The 26,979-nt window shown below is 54.0% G+C and overlaps 3 protein-coding genes across 14 annotated transcripts in view; all 3 read left to right on the top strand.

Annotated features, from left to right (window-relative positions):
• The window catches only part of EEIG1 (estrogen-induced osteoclastogenesis regulator 1), a 38,649-nt gene extending 21,123 nt beyond the window's left edge, over window positions 1–17,526 (top strand). For 8 of the 10 annotated variants that reach the window (XM_075170393.1, XM_075170391.1, XM_075170392.1 and 5 more), the window contains 10 exons: window positions 556–676; window positions 989–1,018; window positions 4,625–4,741; window positions 5,241–5,287; window positions 8,060–8,217; window positions 9,356–9,460; window positions 9,728–9,917; window positions 10,098–10,219; window positions 11,355–11,424; window positions 12,306–17,526. In XM_075170393.1, coding sequence (XP_075026494.1) covers window positions 556–676; window positions 989–1,018; window positions 4,625–4,741; window positions 5,241–5,287; window positions 8,060–8,217; window positions 9,356–9,460; window positions 9,728–9,917; window positions 10,098–10,219; window positions 11,355–11,424; window positions 12,306–12,351 — 1,006 coding nt within the window. In that variant the 3' untranslated portion in view covers window positions 12,352–17,526. Of the gene's footprint in view, window positions 1–555; window positions 677–988; window positions 1,019–4,624; window positions 4,742–5,240; window positions 5,288–8,059; window positions 8,218–9,355; window positions 9,461–9,727; window positions 9,918–10,097; window positions 10,220–11,354; window positions 11,425–11,513; window positions 11,702–12,305 lie in introns of all 10 variants that reach the window. The other 2 variants (XR_012676754.1, XM_075170396.1) reach the window with 2 other exon arrangements.
• A 1,270-nt stretch (window positions 17,527–18,796) lies between these two features.
• On the top strand, window positions 18,797–23,094 carry DPM2 (dolichyl-phosphate mannosyltransferase subunit 2, regulatory). Its single transcript, XM_075170390.1, has 4 exons — window positions 18,797–18,852; window positions 19,413–19,502; window positions 20,631–20,733; window positions 21,038–23,094. Exons 1-4 carry the CDS (start codon window positions 18,850–18,852, stop codon window positions 21,094–21,096), a joined length of 255 nt encoding a protein of 84 aa, XP_075026491.1. The 5' UTR covers window positions 18,797–18,849; the 3' UTR covers window positions 21,097–23,094.
• Window positions 23,095–24,014: 920 nt separating this feature from the next.
• On the top strand, window positions 24,015–26,444 carry ST6GALNAC4 (ST6 N-acetylgalactosaminide alpha-2,6-sialyltransferase 4). Of its 3 annotated transcripts, XM_075170387.1 has the most exons (5): window positions 24,015–24,106; window positions 24,497–24,667; window positions 24,826–25,238; window positions 25,403–25,510; window positions 25,593–26,444. In XM_075170387.1, the coding sequence occupies exons 1-5, from the start codon at window positions 24,095–24,097 to the stop codon at window positions 25,780–25,782; spliced, it is 894 nt and encodes a 297-aa protein (XP_075026488.1). In that variant the 5' UTR covers window positions 24,015–24,094; the 3' UTR covers window positions 25,783–26,444. The 3 variants fall into 3 exon arrangements, with proteins under 3 accessions (XP_075026488.1, XP_075026487.1, XP_075026489.1); XM_075170386.1 differs by lacking the exon at window positions 24,015–24,106 and having other exon boundaries at window positions 24,367–24,667; XM_075170388.1 differs by lacking the exons at window positions 24,015–24,106; window positions 25,403–25,510 and having other exon boundaries at window positions 24,367–24,667.
• The last annotated feature ends 535 nt before the right edge of the window (window positions 26,445–26,979 follow it).

The raw sequence follows: 26,979 nt of genomic DNA, 5'->3' as shown, positions 1-26,979 counted from the left end.
TGGTGTGGTCCTGTCTGCATGCACCCAGGAGCATTTCCACATGCATTTTTGTCCTCCTTCGAGCTGGCCGTCCTCGCTGGCATAGTCCCAGCATAAGAAGCAGGATGGCTGCCTGGGACACGCTGTCCAGGACACATAGCACATTCGCTGAACAGAGGCTGTACAAATCAGGCACATTGTAGGAAGATAAGCTTGCAAACCTTCAGCCCAGTTCGGTTACGGAGGCTGGCTCTGTCCCGGACGGACAATGAATGAGCTAAACCGGCTAAGCAGGAAATGTCGGAGAGCTTGTGAGAGTTTTAAAGGCAAACTCTGTTGATGAGTTGATTAGTCTTCCCTGTAACCGAGATGGATTTTATCTGTATTGACTAGTGAAAAGCTTGGTGCTAATGGAACACCTTTGTGTGGTGCAGTTTCAGGTGGTGCGGACCAAGCTGTGTTGTAGAGGATCTTTACAGGCCAGGTTGCCAGTCATTAAAAAAGATACTTAATAGTCAGGATTGATTTGGCTTTGTACCTTTATTTGAAGACTGTATTTTTTTTGCATTCTCATAGAGAGGAAGTTCAGGAAAACTGTGTCCGCTGGAAAAAGAAATTCACCTTTGTGTGTAAAATGAGTGCCAACCCAGCCACAGGACTCCTGGACCCCTGCATCTGCCGAGTATCTGTCCGTAAGGTGAGCATCTAGCTTCTGCTTCTGGCAGGTAGTACTGCCACTGTACTGGTGTTGGTTACTAGCTGCTTTTTTGGCAGCAAGAAGAATTGCATGGGCAGTGGTGGGAAGGAAAGATTGTTTGGGCCAGGATGTGACTCAAACGGAGACTCTGTCTTGATGGAGGGTGGGAGCGACCAGGGTGGTGGTAACCCTTGAGACACAGAGGTTTGTGAAATCCTGAGAGCAAATTCCAGTATTGAGTAAAGACTTTCCCCCCATTTCCCCAGCACATAAAATAGCTGCTTTTCTTGTTTGTTTTGTCTCCCGTTATAGGAGCTGAAGGGCGGAAAAACCTACTCAAAGGTAAGAGCACAGAAAGGGCAAATGTGGCAGAGTGATGGTCTTCTCTTCTGTTAGTGCTTTACACCCATTAGAAACTAGTGGCTGCTGTGTGAAGCAATCTGGAGAGACAGTCATTAGTTCTTAGTTTAAGCCTGAGTTAAGTGATTTCCCGAAAAAATCAGCTTGCTGGGACATGATCCAGATTGCACTGGATGTGGATTTGAGAAGGGGGTTGGGAAGATGATCTGCATGTCCTCAAACTTTGGGGAAGTTCTGAGTCAGATGTGAACTCTCTGGCTTCTGGCAACGTCCCACTAATAAAGAAACGCAGACTCCTGTTCTCCAGAACACAGCAGCCAGCTGTGGCTGGGGTAGGCACCTCGCTGCCTCATGAGTGCAGGCAGAAACCTACAGCAGAAATCATCGCCTTCCAAAGCACAAGAGACATTGAGGCAAAAAAAACCTGATCAGCAGGGATGTTAGTTTTGGTTTGTTCCCCCCGGTTTTCTTGCCTATGCTGTGGGAGAGACAATGGGCCACCCCTTCTCCTCTTTGTGCTGGATCAAGAGACAATGTTGGCTTAGAAGTTGAGCTCGTGCAGAGCCTGAAACCATGTTTGTTTGAAAATGAGTCACTGCTGCTAGTTTCTAATAAACAGATGTTCAGGTCACGCACGACCTTGTAAGAATTTCTTCTAATCGATATCCTTCCTGAGACCATGGAGGCAACTGGCTTTGAAGGCTGAACGGCACTCACTCCTATGTACTGCTGTGCTGCGTGATAGAGGGCAACGTTGCTGCCCACGCCGTTCCTTTTTTTGTTGCTAATTAGGACATGGTCTCTAGGGCCATCAGTTTCTGTTTCACTAAATTCATGCTAGGGGGAGGTTATTCCTCCATTCTGCAGAGCTGCCTGTCCAAAGAGAGCAGCATAGCTGGAGGAAGAGACATACCTCTGAGACAAAGTAAATGCATCAGCCTGCTCCTCCCATAGTGTCCATCCTCAAGCTTCCCACAGTATTTGGAAATGCAGAGTTAAAGGAAGCCTGAAGGTATGTCTCCATGCTGGAGTTAACCTGGGCTCTTATTCAGGCATGTTCTAACCTACTTCCCTTTTACTCAGTCTCCAGTGGTGTGTAGTGGCAGAATTAGAGACCAAAGCTCAAGTACTTGTCATGTCTTGGGCTGGTATCTTGCTTGGTCTCCTGTGAAGAAGACGGATGCGTTCTCCTAGAATTCAACAGAAGATGACACGCGCATTTCGGCAGCTTGGGGACGAGGGATGTCACACCAGACAGGGTGATTAAGCCTGCCCTATGGACCAGGCTTGTTTCAGGCAGGTCCTCATGGCAGAACTGACTTACCTGGGATTCCTAACGTTTCTAGCAGAAGTCTGTGGTGTATATTCATGCAACTATTTTCCCATTCTAAACAATGAGTCCTCACCTTTTTAAACTATATTCATTCAGCTGAAAAATCCTCTAATTGTGGCAGCAGATGTAGAGGAAAATGCAACTTGTGAATGCCCTCTTTACCTGGTCCCCCTTCAGCAGGGACTGAGAGTGATGGAGCTGTTTGTGCTCAAGACAGAGTTTCCATCAACTCGCGCACCTTTTGGTTTGACATTAACGTCACTTGAGTGTCAGGGGTTATAGAGCGGAAGCCAACAGGAAGGACTGATAAAGCGGAAACTCTCCCCGAGCTGGAAGAAACACCATCAGCTGGCTGGAAAACTGAGGAAACTATTCTGAAAGGTTAGATCTGAAAACATCCTTTTGTTAAGGGATCCTTCCTCTATATACTGGGAGTCTGCTTCCTGAGAAGAGCTTCTGACCTCGGCACACCATATGGGTTGCAGGAGGGTTTTCCCACACTCTGTCCTCTGATGTCGGTCTTCTTGGAGAAGTTGTTGCTGTGGTGGAGGAAGAGGGATCTGGGTCTGGGCCATTCCTGTGCCATGTTGTTCTGCTGGTGTGGTCATGCCGTGTCTTCTCGGTCCTCCAGTTTTGTCGCAGTGATGGATTGCAACTCCCGCTGTGGCTTTCTCCTGTCCTGTTTATCTCTGAGAGATAAAAATTTACTGTTTTTTCCTTATCAGTGAATATTCAGCAAGCAGCGTAGCCCTTGGCTAGAAGAGACAGAGGAACATCTACAGCAAGGGCTGGAGAAACACTTGCATAAAGGGAATTCTTAAGAAGGGAGAAAAGTTAGGGGGTTTTTTCCTTCCTTTTTTTTTTTTGCTGAAGAAAGGTTCCTGCTCTATCCCACACTTTTTTTTTTCCTTTGCCATCAACTCTTCTTCCCCTTTGAGAGTGGGATGCAGGAAGCAGCTATGCTAATCTTGCTGCTGTGTTCCCCTGAATCATATATCTTGTGCAGACTGTGGTTTAGACTTCTGATTTGGAACAGTGGGAGCCGGGCTTCACACAGCAGTGACTGTGGTTTGTGCTGTGACTCCCTATCAGCTTCCACAGTTGACAGAGCACCACATTTCCTTAGGATGGTGCTACTGTTTGGGGCTCTCTGTTCGGTTGTATCATCCGCTTGTCAGCACTAGGGCAGGAGAAATGTACTGCAATGCACAGAATAACAGCTAGGTCTGAGCTGCTGCTTCCCCACTTTCTCTCCGTGTTCTCGTGGAAGCTGACCTGTATGTTGAAGTGATGCAAACTTTCCGTGCTTGGACGGTTTTGCCAAATATGGGGTACAGCATCTCTTCCTGATCAGATTAAGATGAGACACGACTGACTCTTATTGCTAAAGCGCTGCATAAAAGAAGCGGTAACTTTTTCTTTGAACCGCTGTATTAATACACCAGGAATTAGAGCAGAAAAACAAAAGTACTGTTCATTGCGTTGGTCTTTACTCTAGAGGCATCAGTACCCTCTCTGAATTTGCCTGTGATCTTCAACTTTCTGTCACCTTCCCTATTTGCTTCCTCTTTGTTAGAGAAGGGCTCACAACTAAATCTCTCCAAATATTTCTCTTCCTTTCTGCCTGTCAAACATACCACTTGCTGGTTAAATCTTAGCGGTGTTGAGGAAACTTTGCCCCAGCAGTTCCCCAGCCCAGCAGCCCCATCTGTGGGGGTGAGGCACATGCACTGCTGCCTGGCTCTGGACTTCCAGCTTGCTGTGCTGAAAGTCTCAGTTTTGTTTTTAAGGACAGTCTCACTTTCCTCTGTAACAATATCCTTTCATCTCCTGGTTCACATGCTCCACTGCATTCTGGGATGGCCCGATACAAAGAGTGCCTTATTATGTTTGTGTATGTGTGATTCTGTTTTTTCCACATCGTTGACCTAGTGCCTTCCATGTCCTTGGTTATGCAACGACTGCGGGCTGGTTAACGCTGTCCTGGCCAGCACCACCACTGTACTTCCTTCCTCCACGCGGGGCTGGCTTCCTGAAGGCCTCCAAGTGTCCACCTGGCTTGGGATTAGGAATGTGACCCTGCCCATCCTCGAGAGCAGGGGGTCTTTGCAGCCTCGACTGTGTGTGTACCGGCTCCCGTTTCTGCCCTTGCTCGCAGATGTGCTCTCTTCCTTTGGTCTGTGTGACACTGCGTATCCCTTTATTGAATGATTTTTGTTCTCTCCCCTTCCCCTCCATTGTTTTCTTGGCTACAGCTGGGCTTTGCTGATCTAAATCTGGCAGAATTTGCGGGCTCTGGATCCACTGTCCGTTGCTGTTTGCTGGAAGGATATGATACTAAGAACACCCGACAGGACAACTCCATCCTAAAGGTACGGCAGCTGGTGCTGCTACAGTGGAAATCCTACTATTGAATTTGGAAAGATCACAGCCAGAGTGCAGTGCTCGGCCTGAGAGAGGGTCCTGTTATGTATGGAGACAGGATTTTGCTTTTATGCTGCTAGTCTGACTTGGGAAGTTTCCCATTATCAGAGTTGCCCTTTGATATCTTGGCATCCATATGGCCAAGTGATGACCCTTGATAGCGTTCTTTGTCATCAAAGAAAGCGTGAACAGGAGGGGGGAAGAAAGTACTAAGTGCATTGTCGGGGTGGCCAGGCTGGTGTCCTGCTGAGCCACTGCAACTTGGATCACTGATGCCAGTGATTTGGGGCAGGGAAGGAAATACCTTGCTAAATCCCTGAAGCTGATTTCCTTTGGAAAGGAACTAGGTCTGCTAATCTTTACACTTAGCCCTTGACCTCCTGGCTGTGGTGAAGTGAGGAGCTTGCCGCAGCATGGCTAACGATGTGCCTTGTCCCCCCTCTCCAGGTCACAATCGGAATGTCCCTGCTCTCGGGGGACCCCTGCTTCAAAACGTGAGTTTCTGGGTCCTTGCCCCGTTCTGGGCAGACCAGGACACCTGGTTCTTTTGCTGTTCCTTGCTGGAGACTAAAATTTATGGGAAGGGGGAAAAGATGGGGGTCAGACTAGATGACCTGGGGGTTGGACTAGATGACCTTTAAAGGTCCCTTCCAACCCAAACTATTCTATGTTTCTATGATTCTAAGATGCCCTTGATATTGGGAAGTACAGGGGAGAGCTTGAAACTGGTGGTCTGGATTGTTGAATCTGTCAGAATAGCTAAGCCAGCCTGTGCTGTGGGTTGGTTTGTTCTCTGCTCTGGTTTTCCCAGCTTGGTTATTGGTTATGCCAGTATTTTCCCTGCTAGTGTAAGTTAGGTTTTGGAAACTAATGGACGTTGATAACAAACTTCATGTTTTGCATGAAGGACAGAATTTCTCATAGCTCTGGGGTTGTTTTCGCTGACCTCCAAGAAGGGAAGGGTCAATGAAGAAAACAGTCTTGGAAATGGATGCACTTAGCACATATCACAGAGGATAAAGATCTTGAATCGAAACAGCAACAAAAATACTGCAAGGCTGAAACATTTTAGTTCTCCTTTTCTTCTACAGGGACCCAGGTTCACAATTTGTATTAATTAGCAGAGAAGTTGCAATCATGTACTCTTTTTTAATGCATTGTGATAGGAAAGAATAAGTACAGTTAAGCTATGAAGCAGGTTTGTTGCCTAAAGAATTGTTGGGGGATCAACTAACAAATACATCAGCAACACGTGCCTTCATACCGCAGTATAGCGTTGCAAGACTCTGCAGTCCAAGCCAGCCTGCCTCAGTGTGCTGTAAGGTGTGTGACTATACAGGACTGCCGAGTGCCGATACCAGTATTTTGTGTTGACTCTCAACACTATGAGAGGAGAAGGCTTTACCTTGAGGCCATCTCTTGTAGTAGCGGTATTCTGGGCTAAAAGGTCTAATTTTAGGAGCTAGCTTAAAGTGTATAAATTAGCTTGCATTCTTGTTATAAAATGCTGCATAATTTTTGGTTGGTTTATTTTGTGAATGGCTTTTCATAGCGTTTTCTGAGACTTTCAAACCCTAAATGCAGTGTCATCTGATTCTGAAAAATTTCTGCTTCAGAAGGAAGTGTAATAAAGAAGTTTTGGATATCTTAAACCATAACCTTGTAACATTTACAGATGTTTTAAATCTAGGGTACTAGGATGTCTGGCGATAATATGTCTGACAAAAATACCTGTTGCTCCTTCACTGTGGAAGCAAGTCCCACTGTTTCAGGCAAGTGCCTGAAAATTATACAGAATTGGATATATATATCCATTTAATGTAAGTAGGGTCAGTCTGAAAGTCACACCTCCTAATTTCCTTAAAGGATTTCTGCAGTCATTCCCATTTTTTCCTTATATGTTAACGATGTGCAAATGTCTAAAAATGGAAGCTTTGCATGTAGAATAGTCCTTGATCAGTAGAGCTTTTAAGAAATGGCACTCATTAGGGGATTAGGCAGGAATTAAATTGTGCTGGGAAATCTCTTCCGAGCACTGATTTCTGCAGCACTCAGATGAACCTTCTCCTCCTGGGTGAGGCGCAGGAGGGCAGAGCAGGCTGAGCAGCCTGAGCTGTCAGACCCACGGGCTGCTCCAACAGCTGCTGCAGGAACAGTTTGCTTGATTAAGGCTGTAAAGGCCTTATTAACCTGTAAAGCAAAGTCCCTAAAGTACCCGGGTGCGTGTAAATCACTGATAACGTGATTAGGGAGAGTTGTTTTTTTTTTTTCCTGGGGAAGGCATGCTGTGCGTTTCCTGAAACCTTTATGGCTGTCTGGCTGCCCATATAAAATATTCTCAGTGCTTCATTTTTTTCTCCCAAAATACTGCAAAGCTCCTCTCATGTAGCATCTTCCCTCAGAGCTCCAAGTGAGACAAATAAAAGTTTATCTTTCTCACTCCTCACTTAAAAAGCATACCATCATCCATTAGTTCCAGTTCAGACTTCAGGCTACAGGGAGGTTAGGGCTCCAACAGGAATACTCACTTTGCCACGCTGCACATGCCGTGGCTTCCACCCAAAAACACTTCTGGAGGAAGGGAGGGGGCTCCAGGCACTCGCTGCTCTGCCCTGCAGTCAGCATTTACAAAGGGATGTTGGGAGCACGCAGAATAACCAGGAAAATAATTTTGACAGCTGGAAAAACACTTTAGTCTCACTGAAAAGGAGTTTAATCGTCAGTTAAAAAATAGAAAGGTTATTTGATCGTTGTAAAAGTACTCTCACAGGGGGACGGCATTGCTGGGATAAAACGTTTCTTTTTGACCTGAGCCAGAAAGGCGTAACAAAAAGGTGCTGGAATCTAGGGCTGGACAACAGCAAACTGGCTCCTGTTTGTGAAGCCAACTGGACACTGCACACATGTTGGGGGAAAAGGGCAGCTCTGGGTGGTCTTCTGGAGGATAGTGCAGGCTCTGAGCCTGTTGTCCTGTATAAATGATTGAATGGTCCCTTTTTGCCTTAGTTTACCTCAGAAACATGCTTTTCCTTGTAATGCAGTCCAGATGCAGTACGAGGTAGGGAAGACCTGAGTCTTGCACGTAGGAAAGCAAAATCCGATGTCACGCTGTGTCGCTAGTCACAGAGGGCTGCCAGCTTGCCCGTCCCCACAAAGGGTAGGGGCAGGTGGGGAAACCCTCTTGATAGAGCAGAGTGGGAATTGCCGGGCTGGTGGGCTGATTCCTGGTCCCTGCCTGGCAATTTGTAACCTTCTTCTGATTACAGGCCTCCTTCCACCGCCAAATCCATCACCATACCAGGACAGGACTCTACCCTGCAGCTGACCTGTAAGGGCGAGGGAACCACAAGCAGCAGCAGCAGCAGTTCAGCCACGATTGGCTCTCTGCGTCAGACCAAGCCAAGAACTGCCATTCTCAGCTCGGGTATGAATGCCCGTCCTGGAGCCATGCAATGCTTGGCTGTGCCTGGACATTCTTTGTTTTTCCCAGCAGTTGCAAGCACAGAAACTCTTTAATTTTTCATGTTTTCCCGCACTCATCCTCACCCCTCTGCTCATTAAGAAAATTGAGAAAAACAAAACCATCTATTAACTGCAACTGAGGGGAGGAAGCATGAATCTTTGCCACATGTTTCTGCTAGTGGAGATAAAGTAATTTGTTCTTTTTGCTGGGGATTTAATAATTCATGTATTGCACTCATCCCTGCTTTCCATTGTGTTCAATGACACTTAACATTGTTCTCCACTCAGCTATTCTGTTGCTTAGACTTATCTTCTAGAAAAGTTCCTTTGAAGGTTTTAGAGGTTGGTTTGAGGTCTAATGGCCTTGTTCCAGCTGCTGATGCAGAGTTCTTTGGCTTCTCTATGAGCCTGTTTTCAAGGGCACTGCATTTTCCCATAGCCTTTTTTTCTTCCCAGCACACTCCAAATGTGCAGGCGGATAAACTGCACCAAAATAGCACTCTAGTCTCATCACCTCAGTGACTTAGCACAATGTGCAAGCGCTCTTCTTAAAAAGCTGGCTAACGTGTTACACTTGTGCGCTTTTGGATCAGCTTGCTGCAAGAGAGAGAAGCAGGGGCAATAGCAGAGGAACAGAGGTTATGCTGAAGTTTCTGTATCGAATCTGATGTGATTTAAATGGCATGGGCTCTGTCACAAGTAATAGAAGGGGAAAACAGGAGAAGCACCCAAACAGAGGTTGTAATACTTTACTGCCAGTGGCCATTTGATGCTTTCTTAGTCTTAGCTTAATGCTTTTAACTATGGATCGCTTCAGATACTACCTGTCCTTCTAGATCCTTCGAGCCCCTGGAGATGCTTTTAAATTCAGGCGCTGGATGCTAGAATTAGTGATAAGCTTGACAGAGCAGCTCATTGTTGTCTCCCTTGCTCCCCAGCTGCTTCTAAGCTCTGTGCTAGCCTGTACAGCAGGGCTCTGCCAACAGACTTGCCCTTTCCTTGATCTAGTGTCCCAAGATCAGCCTCCAGTCCAAGGTGATCAGCCTGCAGTGTGCTGGCTTGGTACGGTGTAAGTGGAGTACCCTGTTGTTCCTTGGCAGGTGTCCCAGAAGAACCGGACCAGAACCTGTCCAGCCCGGAGGAAGTCTTCCACTCGGGGCACTCGCGGAACTCCAGCTACGCCAGCCAGCAATCCAAGATCTCCGGTAACCATTGATCTGCACGGCTCTGCCAGCACTGGCCCCATCCCTTTTTCTTTCCTGCAACAAGCTCTTGTGAGAGTGATTTGCAGCCATCTCTCTCACCCTGCCCTTTAATATCAGAGTCTCCTGTTTAGTCTCTGCAGATGACACAGATGTATGTTTAAACCTCTGTGTATGGGAGCAGAAATGCTGGTCTGAAGCTGCCCTGCCTGTTAACTGTGCTGCCAGGAAGGGGGGAAGATCTGGTTTGTAATCACTCTGGTTTTGCAGGTTACAGCACGGAGCACTCCCGTTCTTCTAGTATGTCCGACTTGACCCATCGCCGGAATACCTCCACCAGCAGCAGTGCGTCCGGAGGGCTGAGTATGACGGTGGAGTGTCCTGAGGGAGAGCGGGACCACAAACTAGAGAAGCCACCTCGCCCCCCCAGACCAGCCCTTCTGCTGGATAGACCCTCACGGTAGGTAGCTGAGGAGCAAAGTGCCTTCTTTGGGAAGGCGAGACAGAATCTACTCCTTTGTCTTCGTGCAGTGGTTGATTGGTTTGTAGCCGCTGAGAAGAAGGCTGTTGCCAAGGGAAGCCTCTGAAAGTCTGTGTCTTGAAAAGCTGAGTAAGTTTTCCCTTCATTTTCTCTCCCCAGGAGGAAAAAGGATTCAGTGGAGAGTCACCCAACCCGAGTGGATGACACCAGAATCGATGCTGATGATATAGTGGAGAAAATAATGCAGAGTCAGGACTTCACAGATGTCAGCAATACCGAAGGTGAGAGGATGAGTCTCAAAGGGGAGGTCTTGGCTGTTCTTTTAGCAAGGCTGCCAAGCTTTTACAGTCAGATCTGATCTGCTGTGGACTCCCTTCTCCCTTTGACAGCAATTTGCTTTCAGTGCTTGCTAGGTGTTTCTATGGTAGGTAAACAAACCATGTGGATTTGAGAGCTGCACATCCATTAGCAAATAGTGCTTGCTGCTGTTCTACACACTGCAGCAGAGGCTGAACAGTAGCTCAAACATACAGGATGAGAGGGGAAAAATACTGATTCTTCAGTGCAGTGGAAATCGGTTACATCAGCTGTCTGCACTGCTCTAGTGGCCTTCCTCCAGGGTCAGCCCAAGGGTGTTTGTTAAAGTAGGAGAGCACAACTGGAGGGGAAACAGCGCGTCTCTGCAAAAAGATGGGAAGAAAGATGGGTCACAGTGTGCTGGTGATCAGGTCTGACTGAGAGCCTAAGAAGGGGTTTTCTCCATTGCAGTCACAGCATCTGTTAAGAGAAAACTAATAACATCACTGCATTTGTTTTAATTTTCCAGTTTAGCCTAGAAATCAATCTTTTTCATCTAGTTGAGGTTTTCCGGTAAGTTTTAAACCTAAGCCTAACTTGTTATTAGTACTTCTATAGTTAGTCACCTTAAATCATCGCATATGGCAACATTCTTATCATATGGGAATTTACACCTCACTCAGCATGGGTTAAAACTAGATTGAATGTAGCCACCTCTCACCAGCAGAACAGGCTGAGTTTCTCTTCCAGTGAGCCTACAAAAGCAGCATGAGGCCCCATATCTCACATGTTCAGATGTGTTTAAGCTGACCAAGAACTTGCATCAATGGAATTGCCTTAAAAGAAACAGCTGGAGGAGTATCACTGAATTAATTTCTCTGTATTTACTCTTCCAAAGCTTGATGCTGTGGTTGATTTGTACACGAGGCTCCCTTTCAGAGCAAGAATAGGAGTTCCCAGGGGCTCTATTACTGTGGGAACACCAGAAAGTGTGCACATGCATTCCCAGAAACGCGCTTGTTCCCGTGCTGACTGTTGTGTAATGCAGCTGGGAGGGGAGCACCTGGCAGCCGTCGGTAGTTCTGGATTTTGATGTCTTATTTCCTTTCCTATCTGCAGACAGTAACCTGAGGTTGTTTGTGAGCAGAGACGGAACGACTACATTGAGTGGTATTCAGCTGGGAAACAGGTAGGCTTCCTGAAAGGCTGGCAGACAGAGGCACTCCAGAGAGATTAGTTAGCTCTTTGTACTCAGGAAACTTTCACCTTTTGCTACAGGAGAGATTTCTAAACGTGCAACGTGGTGGCTTTATTCCCACATTAACACCCCTGGGATCCCTCTGGTGACAGGCTACATCTGCACTGGAGTATGAATGCAGTTCTCAGCAGGAGCTCAGAGGGATAATGTGATCCTAGTTGTTAGATCCAAGAACAGAAGTAAGGAGTAAAAGGACAAAATGGTAGAGGTTGGTTCCTGTTTGTTCCTGCACCCGACTGAAGGCAGGGAGCTTTGCCTCCTGCTGGCGTGCAGCAAAACTGCAGCAGCCTGGTTTATTGTCCCTTTTCCCTGCCTCCTCCATCTTTGTCGAGGGCTTGTTCTCTCATGAAAGGCTTCTGAACAAATAAAACTTTTTCTTGTCACAATAGCTCTTAGTATAGTGTCTTGGCTAGTTGCGTTTGAGCCTTTATAGCACCTTCTGAGGTTAAAAAAAAAAAAGTAATAATGGTAATGCAAAGATGTGACAAGTGGGTGGCAAAATTGGGAGCAAAGCAAAGCCAGGAACGCTGGCTCTTTGCGCAGGATACTCCCCCCCTTTCCTCTGTCCTTTAGAAGGATTCATGTGTTACACCCAGCTCTTTCAAGTGCTCTAGTGTTAGCTTGCCACGTAGCTGTCTGTTTTGTGTTACGAGGGTTGACTTCTCGCCAGACTGACTCGTTGTTTTCAGTATTTTGTGCGGGGTTAGAGGGCGATGTTTGTGAGTGGAGAGCTCTGAATAAGAACTTACTTGCTCTAAGTGACTGAGGAAAATAACCTGGCTTTCTCCTCTTCTCCCCCTCTGCCTCTCCAGGGTCTCATCTGGAGTTTACGAGCCAGTGGTGATTGAAACCCACTAAATGTGAAGAACAGGGTAGAGCTGCTGGAAACAGGCCCCCTACCCAGTCCGCTGCCACATGGATGCCAACCTTTACCTCTCTTCATGCAGCATTCCAGAAGGGATTTCTCCACGTGCCCCCCCCCCCCATACGTTTGCACTGCAGAACTACTCCGAGACCACTCCAGATCATGCACTTTCCCTGTGTTGGCATTACCCTTCTCCGCTTCCCGGTTGTTCCAGTGCCTACCTTCCCCCTGTTTCTGATCAGACGCAAGGTGTCTGTTGGGCTTGTCCTTAGTCCGAGAGGATGTTGCTCATCTGCATCCCTCACTCCACCCATTCACTTGTAACAGGGGACTTCTCAGCTTCTGTCTCCCCAAAACATTGGGTTATACCACTGTGAACTCTTCAAACCACTGGGGGAGGGGGAAACCATTCTAACCAAACCGAGAGCTGCTTGTGGGTGACACGGTGAAATGGCCACTTGCAGGATGCTTTATTCCATTGACTCTGCAAGGGAACATCACCTTCCAAGGCAACGGTTTTACTGAACAAGGTATGCTGTGGTGTGCACTTCACCTTCCTACCCTCAAATCCCCAAACATCCTCTTCTCATAGGAAATATCTCCCAAAAGTGCATTTCAGAAAATGACCGCAATCCAGATGGGAGTTGACAAATGATTAAATGCTAGTGCTTGTTATACCACTAACTGCATTACGCCCTTCCACTGCTGGGCATGGAAGGGCAGTGTTCATCTATTAGCATTAGCAGGAGCACTTTAGAGGTTCCAGATTTTACCCGGAGGATGCTTCTACTTGCTGTTCCAGGAGCGTAATCCCTGTTCGCTGGACTGATTCAGCAAATAGTCACTGTTCAAGCTTGGAATACAAAGCCTCTTTTTTTTTGGCTCAGGAAGGGAACTGCCCTTCTTGGACTGTGAAAAGAATCTGGTTATCTGATAGCCCTCCCCGGGCCAGAGCAGGATGCAGTTGACTGCAGTGGTCTCTCCGTTGTGGTAGTGATTAACAATTGCCTCTCTTGGCCTGGGCCAGTAAGTGAATTGGTGTTGGCTGGCCTTTCTTGCCCTGTCAGCAGGGATCTATGCCTGAGCTGGTTGCTTTTGGGGCTGGAGAGGAGCCACTGTCTCTGCCTTCAAAGGTAGAATGGGTGTTTGCTGCTGCATTAACCACAGCAGCCGTTCTTACCTGCTCCGTGGCGAGTGAACTCTTCTGACAAGGCTTCAAACTGTTTTCTGGTTGATCTTTCAATTGCTCTTCGTTGGGTTTGGTTTCTGCAGTTGTTTGACACTTGAGCTGCCTCTTTTCCTTGCAGTGTGTGGCAGAGATGTCAGTCCCTTTCAGCTCCCACTTACAGATTCCCTTGGCAGCTGAATTGCAAACGAGGATCTATGCGGACTCCAGCCGTGGGCCGTCAGCAGGCTGTGCTTGCAGCCCTTCCTGTACAGAGACTCTCAGCCGATAAGCTATTTCTGTGTAGTGCCCTTTCCTCTTTTGCCGGCGTACTGTAGTAGCACTCAACGGCCGTGCACTTGGAGCAATGGCACGCTCCCGGGCACGGCTGGGAATGTGCCCTCCTCTGACACACGTGTGCGTGCACACTCGCACAGGCACACACTTGTCCCATTCAGCAAGGAAAGACTTGTAACTGATCACGTTGTTGTTCAAATTCTTAGTTATTGTAAAGCCTTTTTTTAAAGGAGGGTAAAAAAAAAAAAAAAAAAGGATTAATTGTGGTCTCTGTGGCCAGAATGCATGCAGATGAGCTACTGGAAAAGGGAATTTGGCAGAATGAGAAACAAGGAATGAAAGGGCCTTGATTTATATTTTTTTTTTCGCCCCGCTAGCTAACGATGGCTGCATGGGGAGGGTGCTAGGCAGTGTGGCAAAGCTATACAGCTGCTTACTCTGTTTCGACGGTTTCTCTCTTCGAGTCAAGAGGTTTCCTTCTGTATTTGGACAGACCACATATAGGATATGGATCTTTTCCCTTTCCCTTCAAAGGGAATTAAATTTGGATTAGGGTAAGAAGGGGTACAGACAACACCTTGGTTTAATGTAGGGAAAAAGTATTGGATCTTTTGAGTCTGTCTAAAACAAAAACTCTTTCATACTTGCTGGTGTTTTTTAATGGTGATCTCTTCTTCATTCAGTCTGGGTAGGTTTGGCACTCGCTAGCAGGCTGGTGAGCATCCTGCCCTGTTCCTGGGATGGTGCGTGTCTGCAGGAAGGGGAGAGCTGCTTGCTTTTCTCTCTGCCTGGGGCTCTGCCAGAAAGCCAGGCCTCGGGTCAGGGTGAGGGCAGAAGCAGGCTCAGGCAGCAGTGGGTGTTCCTGCCCTGCCTGCGGATGGCCGTGCGGAGCTGAGGGTCAGGCTGCTCCCCAGCACCCGCGGCTCCCCAGGGGCCAGCGAAGCCCCTCGGGAAATCGGGTCCAACCAGGACTTGAAAGGGGCAAACGTAAGCCAGGAAAGAGGCCAAAACTCAGCTCACTTCTGCTGCTTTGCTTCTGTTCCCATGAAGAACAATGGCAGTCACTGTCAGAGCAGTTGGGAACCCAGGGCTTTCTTCTGGGCTCCCATTGGCAAGAGTCGGCTGCTCCGAGGCGCTGGCAGCTCGGCATGTCACGAAATCCCCCAGTGGGACAGAGGGAGGAATCTCCTTCCAGAGAAGCAAGAGGAGAAGCAGTTGAGCTTTTCAGAAAGCTGGTCCCATCTTCCCAGGCTGGCAGAGGCGTAACCTGCTCCATCGCATAGCTGTGGCCAACCTGGGCATGTCTCTGGCTTCTCTTCCAGCGGCTTGGCACATCACTGCTTGCGTTTTTGATAACTGTGTCTCATAGGGTATCTCTTCCTTGTCACCACGTTATTATTGACTCCACAGATCCTGGTCTTCATGTAGCTTTTTAGCTCTCCTATCCCTCGTTTTGAATAAGAAAGCAGCCCTCGTCATTCAGCCTGGTGCAGCGCAGCCAGGGCTGGAGCACCCAGAGCAGACCCGGAGGGAGGAAGGAGCAGTCTGTTCCTATTTCTAGATCCCACACAGAGCTCCCGCTGCGCGTCCATCACGAGCGATGTCCCGCGGTCCCTTGCCGGTGGTGGGCGTACAAATCGGTGGTGATGGAAGTGGGGTCGCTTGTCCCGCAGACTCGCTGCTGTCTGTCAGGAAGCTGCGTCTCGTGAGCACTTTTTTTCCTTGTGGCATCGCTGCCGTCTGTTCTTTGTTGGACTTTGAACATTTAAGAAGTGAACCAGTTTCCAGACCCAAACCACTGGCTAGTTTCCTTTGGGGTTTTTTTTTGTCGTGAAGTTTATGGAATTTTTTTTTTATAAACCCAGCAGGCTGGTGTTTTTTTGACTGCATTATTGTTTCATTGATATTTTATTCCTGGGGGGCTGAGGGGGGGACGTTCTTCCCCACATTGTTCCCCTTCTCAGGGGATTCAGAGGTGGCTTAAACAAGTAAAAGGACCTTATTGGCAAGACTCTGCATCCCCTGGGTCTCTGATGCTGGCGAGCAGGGCTGCTCATGCCTGGCTGACTCTGGAGAGCAGAGCTGGCTCTCTGCTCCAGTCTCGGGGCCAGGCGAAACGTGTGGGCTCTGCTCTCCCAGTTTCTGGACCTTTAGTTGGTGGAAGCCCGTTGCAAAGAGTTGGGAAATTCAATGTAACTTTTTTTTTTACTAACTTTTTTTTTTAAAACCAGTATAAACTGAGTGAATGTCCAAAAGAATAGGCTTAGTTGTGACTTGGTGAAGGAGATGGGTTTCAATTGGAAATTGTGATGGGAAAAGAGGGAGAAGGATGTTGCTCCTCCATCATCTTCTTTTGTACGGTTGGCACTTTAAATGGGGGCCTTCGTGCTGTCCTGACCCTCGGTGCGATGGGCAGCAGGCGTGTGATCTCTCCCCCCCCAATTGCCACATCACTTTGCCCCCTGCAGAAAGTTAATAAGCCCTTTTAAATGTTTGCTTCAGTTTTTAGAGGGTTCCGAAGCAGGCCGAGACCTGAAGAACACGTATTTCATTCTCATCTTAATAGGAGGGGTTGACTTTTTATTTATTTTGTCGTTGCTGTTTCTTTTTAAACTGGTGGCTGTGCAGCTGGACTCTGCACGCGCTGTTGTGAACCTCTGGGAAAACCTCACTCCAGGTACGCTAGAGCACCTAGGTTAAACACCCCTCCTGGAGAGGGGCCCCCGCTCCCCTCCGGGCTGCCTTACCCGGGAGCTGCAAATTCACCCCCCGCCCCTCCTGCCCCGTCCCCTGCCACCCCACCTAGTCTCTAGCTGAACGAGTTCTTGCTCTGGTGACTGAGCCCTGTGGACAAGGCTGGTCCCCAGGGGCAAGTTCCTACAAACACTGCCTGGTCGCAGGTGTTTGTCCTTGAAAAGCCACTTCCTCGCTGGGGGGGGGTTGATGAGGGCAAAATTCCCCCCCGCTTCCCTCCCGAGAGCTGCGTCGTCCGTCAGCCCACCCGTGCTATCCGAGCCTGATGCCCTCCGCAGCTCCGCGTTGCATCGCCCCTGCCCCGTTGGGAGGGAGCGGACGTGGAAACCTGGGAAATAAAAAAGGAATTTGGATGAAGCTGTGAGCGAGCGGTGTGGCTGAGCCTCGTAACTTGCCTCAAACACAAGGAATAACGGTAGAGCCCGTATTTTTGTGGGGGGAGGGAGGGGAAGGGGAGATCATGTTTTATTTTCTTGAAAGTTAGAGCTTGGTGATCTTCAGATGAGGCGCGCACTTGATTTATATCAGATTCTATAGAGAGATTGCTGATATTTTTGGAAAGGGAATGGGTCTATGCAAACTTCCAAAATGGCTTGAAAGATAGTTTAACATTTTTTTACTTTAAAATCTAAAGATAAATCTAACTTTTTTCTTAAAGCAGAAGTGCGTTTAGAAAGAGAAGCTACTTCCACTGCTCTATTTTGATGATGATTCTTGGAAAGTTTGGGCTGGAGGGAATGACTATTTTTCACCATTTTTATCTTGCTCCTCTAGTTTTTTGTTTCTTTTTCTAACGGAATGCTGTGCCGTCTTTGATTCAACAGATCGTGTTTGTATTTTCTGTATCTGGTTCCTAACGTAGAGAAATAACAAATATATGAGGAAATCAATATAATGTCAAATGTTGTTATGGTTTGGGGGAAAAATAAAGGTTTTTGGTACTTCACACTGATCATTCTTGCTTTGTTTCTTGTTTTAAATGTATTTAAATATCTGCTAAGGAAGCAGAAGGGTGAGACCGGGCCTGCTGGCATACAGGGCCCTGGAATGGGACGTAGCTTTGCCCTCCAGGATTTCCTTGGCGGCTGGGAGTGGAGATCCCTGCCAGCCCTTCCCTGCAGACAGGAGAAGGGCTGGAGAGGGGAGCTGGCAGCACAACACAAGTCCAGTGGAAGCAACAGCCTGCAATCCAGGGGGAAGGTGGACTGGTGCGAGTCACTGGCAACGTCTCACCTCCTTGCCCAGGCTGTGCTTGATCAGGGCTGGGCACCCCTGCCCGGGGCTGCCTCGCCAGGCTGGCCTGGGGGAAGGTGCCGCAGCCCCGCGGGGCTCCGGGGAACGCCTGCGGGCCCTCACGGCTTGTGCCGGGGCAGCCCCTCCTCTTCCACCACAGGCTGGCAATCCCGGTAACGGAGGCTTGAGCCAAACTCGGTGTCTGGGTACTTGCTGATGCCTGCAAAGGCTGGGGGGGACCGGGGCCCCGGGGAGGAAGCGGCTTTGCCTCAGCCACGCGTACTGATCAGCTGCACCTTTGGGTCCCACGCAGGGTCTCCCCTTCCCCACGGCTGCCTCCCCTTCCTCGATCCCTTGTGTCCCTCGGCCGTTCGGTCTCGCTTTTCCCTTTCCTCCAGCTGCAGCGTGTGTGGAAAACGGCCGGGGCACAGACACGGAGTCCTCTGGTGCCTGAGCGGGATCTGAGCTGGTTGGTTTCGAGATGAGCGACTTCCATCAGAACTCACAGAGGTCGGGAGGCTGACGAAACCAGAGCACGGTGCTGCCGAAGGAAACCGGCCTCTCCCGCCACCCGGGGACGGCACCGAAGCCGCAGGAGCTTCGCTCCTGCCCTTTCCCTCCCCGCCGCATTCCTTTCACGACCCCCCGGCCTCCCGCGGACCTCACCCCTGGGAATCCCCGGTCGATGCACCCCCCTGGGAGCTAACGTGGGGCCTGGGGGCTGCAGTGGCCGCCCCGTCCCTTCCCCGGGGTGGGAGTGATGCAGCCCGGCAGAGCCCCGGCGCCGCGCGGCCCCTCGCCGGCTCCCGCCGCGGGGGAGGCCCGGCCGCGGCCCTGTGCTCCCGCCCCGGGACTACACCTCCCGTCATGCTCCGGGAGAGCCGCGCCCGCGCTTCCCACGATGCCGCGGGCCCCAGGCCGCCGCCGCTGATTGGCCGTCTCCAGTCGAGGGAGGGGCGAGGCTGGCGCGAGGCGCGCTGATTGGTGGCCGCTCCCGGAAGGGCGAGGCTGCCGGGGAGGGAGGCCGGGGCTGCCGGTCGCCATGGTGAGTGGGGTCGGTGCGCCCCCCGCCCCGGGACGCCGTGAGGGGTTGGTGGGCCCGGCCCGGCCCCGCGGCCCCTGGGCTCCTCCGGAGGCAGCGGCCCGCGACGTGTCCCTGCTCGGCTCGTTAACATGGGGGGTCCGGGCGGGCTCGGACTGAATCGCGGCCGGGACCCAGCTCGGGGCCTCCTGGCTGCCCGCCCCGGGGGGGGAGGGGGGCGGCTGGGCCTCGGCCGCCTCCTGGGGCCTTTCCGGGGCAGCGCCGGTGCCGGCGGGGGTCGGTACTTGGGAGGACTGGGCCAGAGCTGTGGGGGTGTGGACTGGCGCGACTGGCGGCTGGGCGGGAGCTCCGGGAGCGCCCCCAGCAGCAGGGCCCGGTCGTTCTGCCCGCTGCCCTCGCGGTGGGTTATTTCTGCTGCAGAGGGTCTCCCGTTCCCTTCTTGTTCCAGACCCGCAGCAGTGCATTCACATGACCTGGGGCTGAACAAACAGCAGGTGCCCATTAACCATTCCTGCGCAGACACCGCAGCGTGCGGATCCCGCTCTGACTCTCTCCCTTTGCAGGCCACAGCAACAGACCAGGTGGTTGGATTCGGCTTGGTTGCCTTCAGCCTCGTTCTCTTTGTTTACTACACCCTCTGGATCATCATACTGGTACGGGTCTCCTCCGGCCGTTATAATCCCAGTCACTTCACACTCCGGTGTTAGCCTAGGCTTTGTTGGGTGCCTGAAGGGCTCTGCTTTGCCCGCTTCCTGATTAAAAATTTCAGGGCAGAGCTTCCTGTCTTTGCTGGCACAGCCCTTGCCCCTTCTGTGTGTGCCTGCCCTTGCCTGGGCAAGACCAAGCTTCGATCGTGCTGCCTGCCCTGCTGCTCTCAGACAGGCTGACCCGGCCGGTGTAAGACCCGAGGCTCACTCGAGGTGTCAGCGAGAGCTGAAGCCTGGTTCCTCTGGAGGTGTTGTCATTGGTGTTCGCATTTGCAGTCCTCCAGATTCCTGGTTCTGGTGGGAGATCACAGAGGGAAACACAAAAAGAGGTGGCTTTTGCCAAATCTGGAGTGTGGTAGGGAGGAAGAGAGTTCAGGGAATGCGGACCTCTGGAAAAGTGAGCCTCGTAGTTTGCCCACTTCTAGGGACACATCAGCTGGGATCATTAGTGGTTTTCTTCCTGGAAAGAAACGTCTCCTCGTGAGCTTTCCAGGTTCGAGAGGCCTGGTTCAGCCTTGGGCTGATGTCTGAACTCCTGGCAGCTTCCCGCCTAACCTCTAAGAGTTTTGAATTCCCCTCTTGCGTTGTTTATACGGCCCACAGTCCCGGGAGCGTGTAGGTGTGCTCGCTGCTGTGTAGGAATCCTTACACTGCTCTCTAGCGTCCAAAGCCTTCCACTGGCCTCCGCAGAGGGATCCTGGCGGGATCGCCATGAAGCAGAGCCGCTATCAGCCACTTCCTTCTGCAGGGCAGAGAGTCTGGGGATTTGCTGTGTTCGGCACCAAGCGGGTGGGCAGCCATGCCCACCCTGAGACCCCGGGGCTGTGAGACCTCAGTGCCAGCCTCGTGTAGCCGCCCCTCGTTGTCTGATGAACGCTGAAGCCTTCGCTGCCCGCCCGCAGTCGCGTCCCTGCAGCTGTGGGCTGAGCCACGTGCAGGTCCAGGCACTTTTTTTTTAGCTGCCTCCTCACGCCTGATATTTCCGTCCCACTTTTGAAACGATGAGGCTGCAGGCGTCGGGGACTTGCCCGGGTGTTGTGCCCCCCTGCTGACGCCCCTCTCTGTCCCCTGCAGCCCTTCATCGAGAGCGACCATGGGATCCACCAGTACTTCTTGCCTAGGGAGTATGCGGTTATCATCCCCGTGGTGGCTGGGCTGCTGCTGCTGCTATTTATAGGTGAGTGTTATTTCTGTTGTTCTAATTAGAAGCTTCTAAATTAGGAAGAGGGAGGAGGGTTGCTGGGGGGTTAGCTAACGTGTGAGACTTGTGACATGCTCTCTGTGGCTCAGCCTGGCACGGGCTCAGCCTGGCACGGGCTCTCAGGGCATGTGTTTGCGTGTAACTTTGGCTGTTTGAGCCTCTGGACAGTGGAATTGTTTCTCACTCGCTCTGCTGAGGTTCTGTTTCTCACTACAATGTGTTTTAAAAGTGTCCGTAATTAGAAGTTTTCTGGCTGAATCTGTTCTCTCTCTCGTGGTAGGTGTTTTTGTAATGGTCGTGATGTGGAAGAGCAGGAAACCTGCCAAGAAATCGGACTGAAGGCCCAGCTGAGAGAGATGAGGAGAAGGCGCCCACCCTGCGGCGGCGTAGCCAGGAACAGGCTTTGCCGGCAGCACCTCCTCCAGAGCGCTCAGCGCCGAGCTGGCTCTGCTGTCCCACGTCCCTTCCCGCAGAGACGAAGCCTGCTGTAGTTCACAACTTACTGACCAAAGGGAAGCAAAACTGACCTCCGGGGCTCATCAAGAGAGGGACCAGAGCCCCGGCTGCGAGGGACCTGCGCCCCAGCTGGGGCTGCCTGTACCAGCGGTGCTTCGGCCCGAGCTGGCTAGAGGAGCCGTGGGGGTCCAGCAGCTGTAACCGCCAGAGTGCGAGTCGAGCTCTGACCCCTGCCCGCTGCTCAGCCTCTGGGTCATCCTTCCCCTCTGCTCTTGCTGTGTCCAGTAGTTTGTTCCTTCTGGGGTTTTTTAAATGTTTACGTATGGTTTGTGGGGGTTTTTTTAATCAGATTCAAGATTGAGAGGAAAGAAACGAGACTGAATTTGGAAAAGGCAGGTTTGCATTCTCCATTTGCCTGCTGGAAGGACTAATCGTGGTGCTGGTGGGCTCTTACCTTTCTGAAGAGGGACCCCCGTGAAGCCGGGCGTGCAGGGGATGCAGGTGCCACTGCTGCCCTCTGTGTCCCCTCCTGCAGTCGTCCAGCTGAGGGGATGGCGAGGGGCTGCGCCGGGTCACAAGGAAGCCTTCAGCTCCACCGCTGACGGGTGCGGCTCCCATCACCGCTGTCAGCCTCTGGCAGGTTCCTGCCCCCGGCCACGGCCCCGTGTGCCAGCTGGGCTGGGCGGGCAGGCGCGGTGGCACCCTGCCCTTCCCCCGTGGGGTTTCCTCTCCGGGCAGCGGCTGCTGCCCCGAGCTGTGGTGCCCTGGCAGCTCCCCTAGGCCGCAACGAGCGGGATCACCCTCAATAAAGGTCCGCAAGGTCTCGGTCCCTGTCCTCCGCCCGTGCCGAGGGCGTGCTGCAGGCCTGCCGGCATGGTTTCCGCTGCGTGGCCCTGGCAGTGCCCGACGCCGTGCTGGGGAAGGCCCTGCCAAGGGCCCTGTCCTCCGGTGGGGGCCGGAAAGGGAAGCACCAGAGAGAACCTGGCCGGGCCTTGTGCTGGCCCTGCCGTGCTGGGGGGCTGCTTTACCCTGCCTGGGGTAGCGCCAGCAAAAGGAGGGCAGGTCTGAGGCGCTCTGATCCTTCTCGCACGTACTGTGAACTGCCCCGACCAGACAGCAGCGTGTCCCATCGCCTCCCGTCCTGCCGGGGGGTGATGCTGGTGCCTCAGGGGCACCCCGGGTCTCGGGCTCAACCTGGCTGCGGTTTAATCCGGTGGGTGGGCTGGGGGCGAGGCTCTGGCTGGAGGTTTGTTTCCAGCTCCTGGGGAGGCTGCCTGGCCCAGCTGGGCTGCGCACCCGCCTCGCTTGCCTGTCGCTGCGCCCTCCCTGGGGTCGGGTCCTCCATCCCCCCATTTTCCCTTGCCTGTGTCTTGCTGCTGCCACTTTTCCCAGTGAGGAATCCCTCCCTCCCCAGCCCCTCGCGTGCTGCGGGCGGCTCAGCCCACCCCGTGAAGGTGGGTTTGAGCTGGGGCCGGGGGAGGCAAGAGGGGGGAAAATTCGGTCATGTCTCTGAGCAACTCCAGGTGTGCCCCCCAGGCACTGCGTCCTGCACGGGAGCAGCAGTGTCCCTGTCACTTCCTCTTTCCTCCCGGTCAAAGTCTGCGGGGGACAGGGTTGGGACCAGTTTCAAGGTTACTTCTCGTATTTGTCAGCAGTGGGAGAAAGCAAAGTCCAGTAGGCGGCCCACACAGGCTCGCTCTGGAGACCTTTCTCACAGATGCTCTGTAGTTTGGCCCTGGCGTGAGGGGCTGCGGGTGACGGGTGGCCCCCCAGGCCCCGCTCCTGAGCCATTTTGGGTCACTTTGGTCCTTGGGCTGTTGCTGTCACGCCTGAGCTCACCAGTGTCCGGCCTGGCTGGTCACTAGTGGTGCATGGAGGTGAGAAAGGGGCTTGGGGACACAGGGGTTGGCTGCAGGGGACCCCCGGGGTCGGCCCTGGGGCACGTGGGGTGGGTGCCGGGGTGGGTACCAGGGCACATGGGATGGGTGCCGGGCTTGGTACAGAGACACAGGGGGTGGGTGCCAGGGTGGGTATCAGGGCACATGGGATGGGTGCCGGGCTTGGTACAGAGACACAGGGGGTGGGTGCCGGGGTGGGTACCAGGGCACATGGGATGGGTGCCGGGCTTGGTACAGAGACACACGGGGTGGGTGCCGGGGTCGGTACCATGAGGGTTGGTCCCAGGACACAGGGGTAGGTCCCGGGGGACCGGGGCCGGCGGTGCTGTGTGCCGGTCCCGCAGGCGCCGGGGGTGCCGGGCTGCGGGCGCGTCCCCGGAGGAGCCGGAGCTCAGTGCCGGAGCCGGGCGGAGCGCGGCGGGCGGGGGCGGTCCCGGTCCCGGCAGTGCCCGCTCGGCTCCGCTCCGCCCCGCCGCGGCCCCGGCAGCCCCAGCCCGGTGTCGCCCGGCCGGGATGCGGGACCCGCCGGCGGCGGCCCTGGGGGCCGGGGAGCGGCGCCGCCGCGGGGGCTCCCGGCGCGGTGAGTGGGGCCGGCACCGGGGACCGGGGACGCCGCTCCGCGGGGCCACTCCTTCCCGGGCTCCGGCTTCTGCCCGGGGGGGGCTGCACCCGAGACGGGGAACACGGGGGGACCCCGCGGGGGTCCGGGGCATGGGAGTGCATGGGGAGGTCCCAGACGCGGGGGGGTCCCGGCCCCGGGGGGTCCCGGCACAAGGGGTATGTCCTGGGCACCGGGGGGGGGGGGGGGCTGGGCATTGGGGTACTGGGGACAGGGTGGGTCCCGCTGGGGGCCCCCACCCTCGGGGGTCCCCTGTGCCCTACCCACCGGTGCCACCGCTGAGCCCACTCTGCGTGCAGGGTGTGAGCCCCCACGCTCTGGGTGACCCCCAGACCCTGCCGGTCGACCCTCCAGCTCCCCGAGGATGAAGACGCCGGTGAGTACCCGCTGGGACGGAGGGTGCGGGGCCCCGGTGGGCACGGGGAGGCGAGGGGCCTCCAGCATCCGGGAGCCGCTCGCCCCAAAAGCGGTGCTGGGGTAGGGCATAGCCTGGCAGCTGCCGGGCCCCGCAGGCAGCACGGAGCCCCGGCCCCGTGAGCGCGGCCGTACGGCGCGTGGGCCATTGCTGCCTGCAGGAAGCGAGCGAGGCCCAGGCACCCAGCGCTCCCCGCTGCAGCTCCTCGCTGCGCCCTGGCCACACGCCCACACCCGAACACCCTCCTCCGAGAGGCTGCTCATGCCGCACGGCACCGCGGGGCTGCCGGAATCTGACGTGGTGCTGGTGCAGGTGGCCAGGCCTGGAGAAACCTCCCCGCTCTGCTTCCAGGTCCAGCTCTTCCTAACGCTGGTGTGCCTGGCGGTGGTCGCCGTGCTGTACGTCCTGCTGTGCTCCCACACCTGCCTGCGGCCCTGCTGCTGGGCCCCGGAGGAGCGGGGCAGCCCCGCGGCATCCACCATCCTCAGCTTCCAGGGGTACAGCCGCGTCCCCGACGGGAAGGTGTGTGGGGATGGGGCAGTGCTGGGGCTGGGGGGGCAGCTCGACCTCCCTGTGCCTCAGTTTCCCCTTTCTTAGGAAAGGGCGGATGGGGCTGCGGTGTGTCCGGCCGCTGCGGGAGGGAAGGGGGAGCCGATGGCTGATGATGCCTCTCCCCACAGCCACTGGAGCGAGCGCTGTGCCGCCGCTGCGCCATTGTCTCCAGCTCGGGACAGATGCTGGGCTCACGCCTGGGACAGGCCATTGACGGGCAGGAGTGTGTCCTGCGCATGAACCATGCCCCCACCGCTGGCTACGAGGAGGACGTGGGGGCACGGAGCACCGTCCGGGTGGTGTCACACACCAGTGTCCCGCTGCTGCTGAGGAACCAGCCCTACTTCTTCCAGCAGTCCCAGGAGACCCTCTACATCGTCTGGGGGCCAGCGAAGAAGATGAACCGGGAGAAGGTGGGCTCGACTTACCAGGCACTGCTGAAGGTGATGGAGACGTACCCTCACCTGCAGATCTACACCCTGACCGAGGAGAAGATGACGTATTGTGACGATGTCTTCCAGAACGAGACAGGGAAGAACAGGTACTGCCAGCTCCCAAGGAGCCCCCGTTGGGTCCCCCTGCCATAGCACCCGTCCTCCCTGTTGGGTACCCATAGCCCAGCTGGGACGGCAGCATCGTGCCACCCGCTCCACCATGGCAGCCACCCGTGCCACCCATATGCCATCCTGCTGCGGTGCTTTGCAGGATGAAGTCCGGCTCCTTCCTGAGCACGGGCTGGTTCACCATGATCCTGGCCATGGAGCTGTGCGAGCAGATCTGTGTCTTTGGCATGGTCAGCGACAGCTACTGCAGGTGCGTGGGGGGCAGCAGGGGGGGGCACGGGGTGGTCCGGTGTCCCCCCAAGTCCCACGCCCACCCCGTCCCCTCCCACCAGGGAGAAGAACCACTCGAGCGTGCCCTACCACTACTTCGAGAAGGGCCGGCTGGACGAGTGCAGGATGTACCTGGTGCACGAGCAAGCCCGCCGCGCCGGGCACCGCTTCATCACCGAGAAAGCCATCTTCTCCCGCTGGGCCAAGAGGAGGAACATTATCTTCACCCACCCGTCCTGGGCAGGCGGGTAGGGTGCCAGCTGTGGGGTGAGGCGCAGGGACCCTGGCAGCAGGGCAGCTCTCAGCCTGCAACGACGTGTCTCGGCTCTGCCGGTGCCACGGTTGAAAGCCTTTTGCCGAGCCCCAGAGCAGGGAGTTCCCATCTCTGCAGCGGCAGGGCTGGTTCCCCCAGCTGCTGGGTGGGCTAGGACCCCCCATGTTGGTGCACGGGGGGCATGAGCTGGACCCACGGAGCCCCATTGGCTCCGAACGCCTGCCCGAATGGACCCAGGGTGACCACGAAGATTTTCCGCCCGCTCTACCAGGATGAATATTTAATGCAGGATTAAACATTCATGCTGCTGGGCTCCAGCGCGACACGGGGCAGGAGAGCTCGGTCCCACCAGGGCCATGAGCTGGTGCCTCTCCCAAGGATGAAGCTCCACCATGGTCCTTGCCCCACTCACACCCCGAGACCCAGCACTGGGTGTGGGGTGCAGGGAGCAAGGTCCGGGCTCCCCCATCCCGCTGCCTTCTGCTGCTCCGTGCCTGGGCAGCTCCCTGCAGTGCCCTGCATCCGCCCAGCTGGGAAGCCCAGGGGCCACACGTGCCCCAGGGGCTCCGAGTTGCCTTGTCACAAGTGCCCTTGGATTCAGACCAAAGCAAACGTGGCCATTAAAAGTGTTTTTAACTTGGTGGTGTCCCGTGCTGTGCCCCTTGCGGCTGCGGAACGTGGGGACAGGGGACGGCAGCTGGTCGCAGGGCTGCGGTGTCCTGCTCTCCTGCCAGGCTATAAATAAGAGGGGGAGGTGACAAGGGGGTAGAGCTGAGCCTGAGCACGGAGGAGGGTGCCGAAAGCTGGCAATCGAGATTATTTCGGAACCAGCAGCTGCGTCTCTGCAGGTTGGGTGCTGGCCCCGGCGTGGATTTCATGCTGGGTCTGGGGTGATCCTCAGTCCCACAGGGCTCAGTGCTGCCGGGCTGCAGGCAGGACGGCTGCCAGCTCCTGCATCCCCGGTGAGATGGGGCACGGCACGGGCACGTGTGCGGCCCTGAGCCTGGGTGCACAGAGCTGCCACAGCGGCTCTTTGAACCCGTAATGGATGCCATGTGTTTGGGTGGGCCCGGCAGTGTCTGGGGGGCCAGGGGCGGGCAGGAGGGGTAGATGGATCCGTGTGTGCTCCTGTTTCAGCTGAGGCCAAGTGCTGGGGTCAAGTGAGGAGCGAGTCA

The sequence above is a fragment of the Calonectris borealis genome, chromosome 21 (genome assembly GCF_964195595.1).
Source record: "Calonectris borealis chromosome 21, bCalBor7.hap1.2, whole genome shotgun sequence".
Lineage (NCBI taxonomy): Eukaryota > Metazoa > Chordata > Aves > Procellariiformes > Procellariidae > Calonectris > Calonectris borealis.
This window is presented reverse-complemented; position numbering and strand designations above follow the sequence as displayed.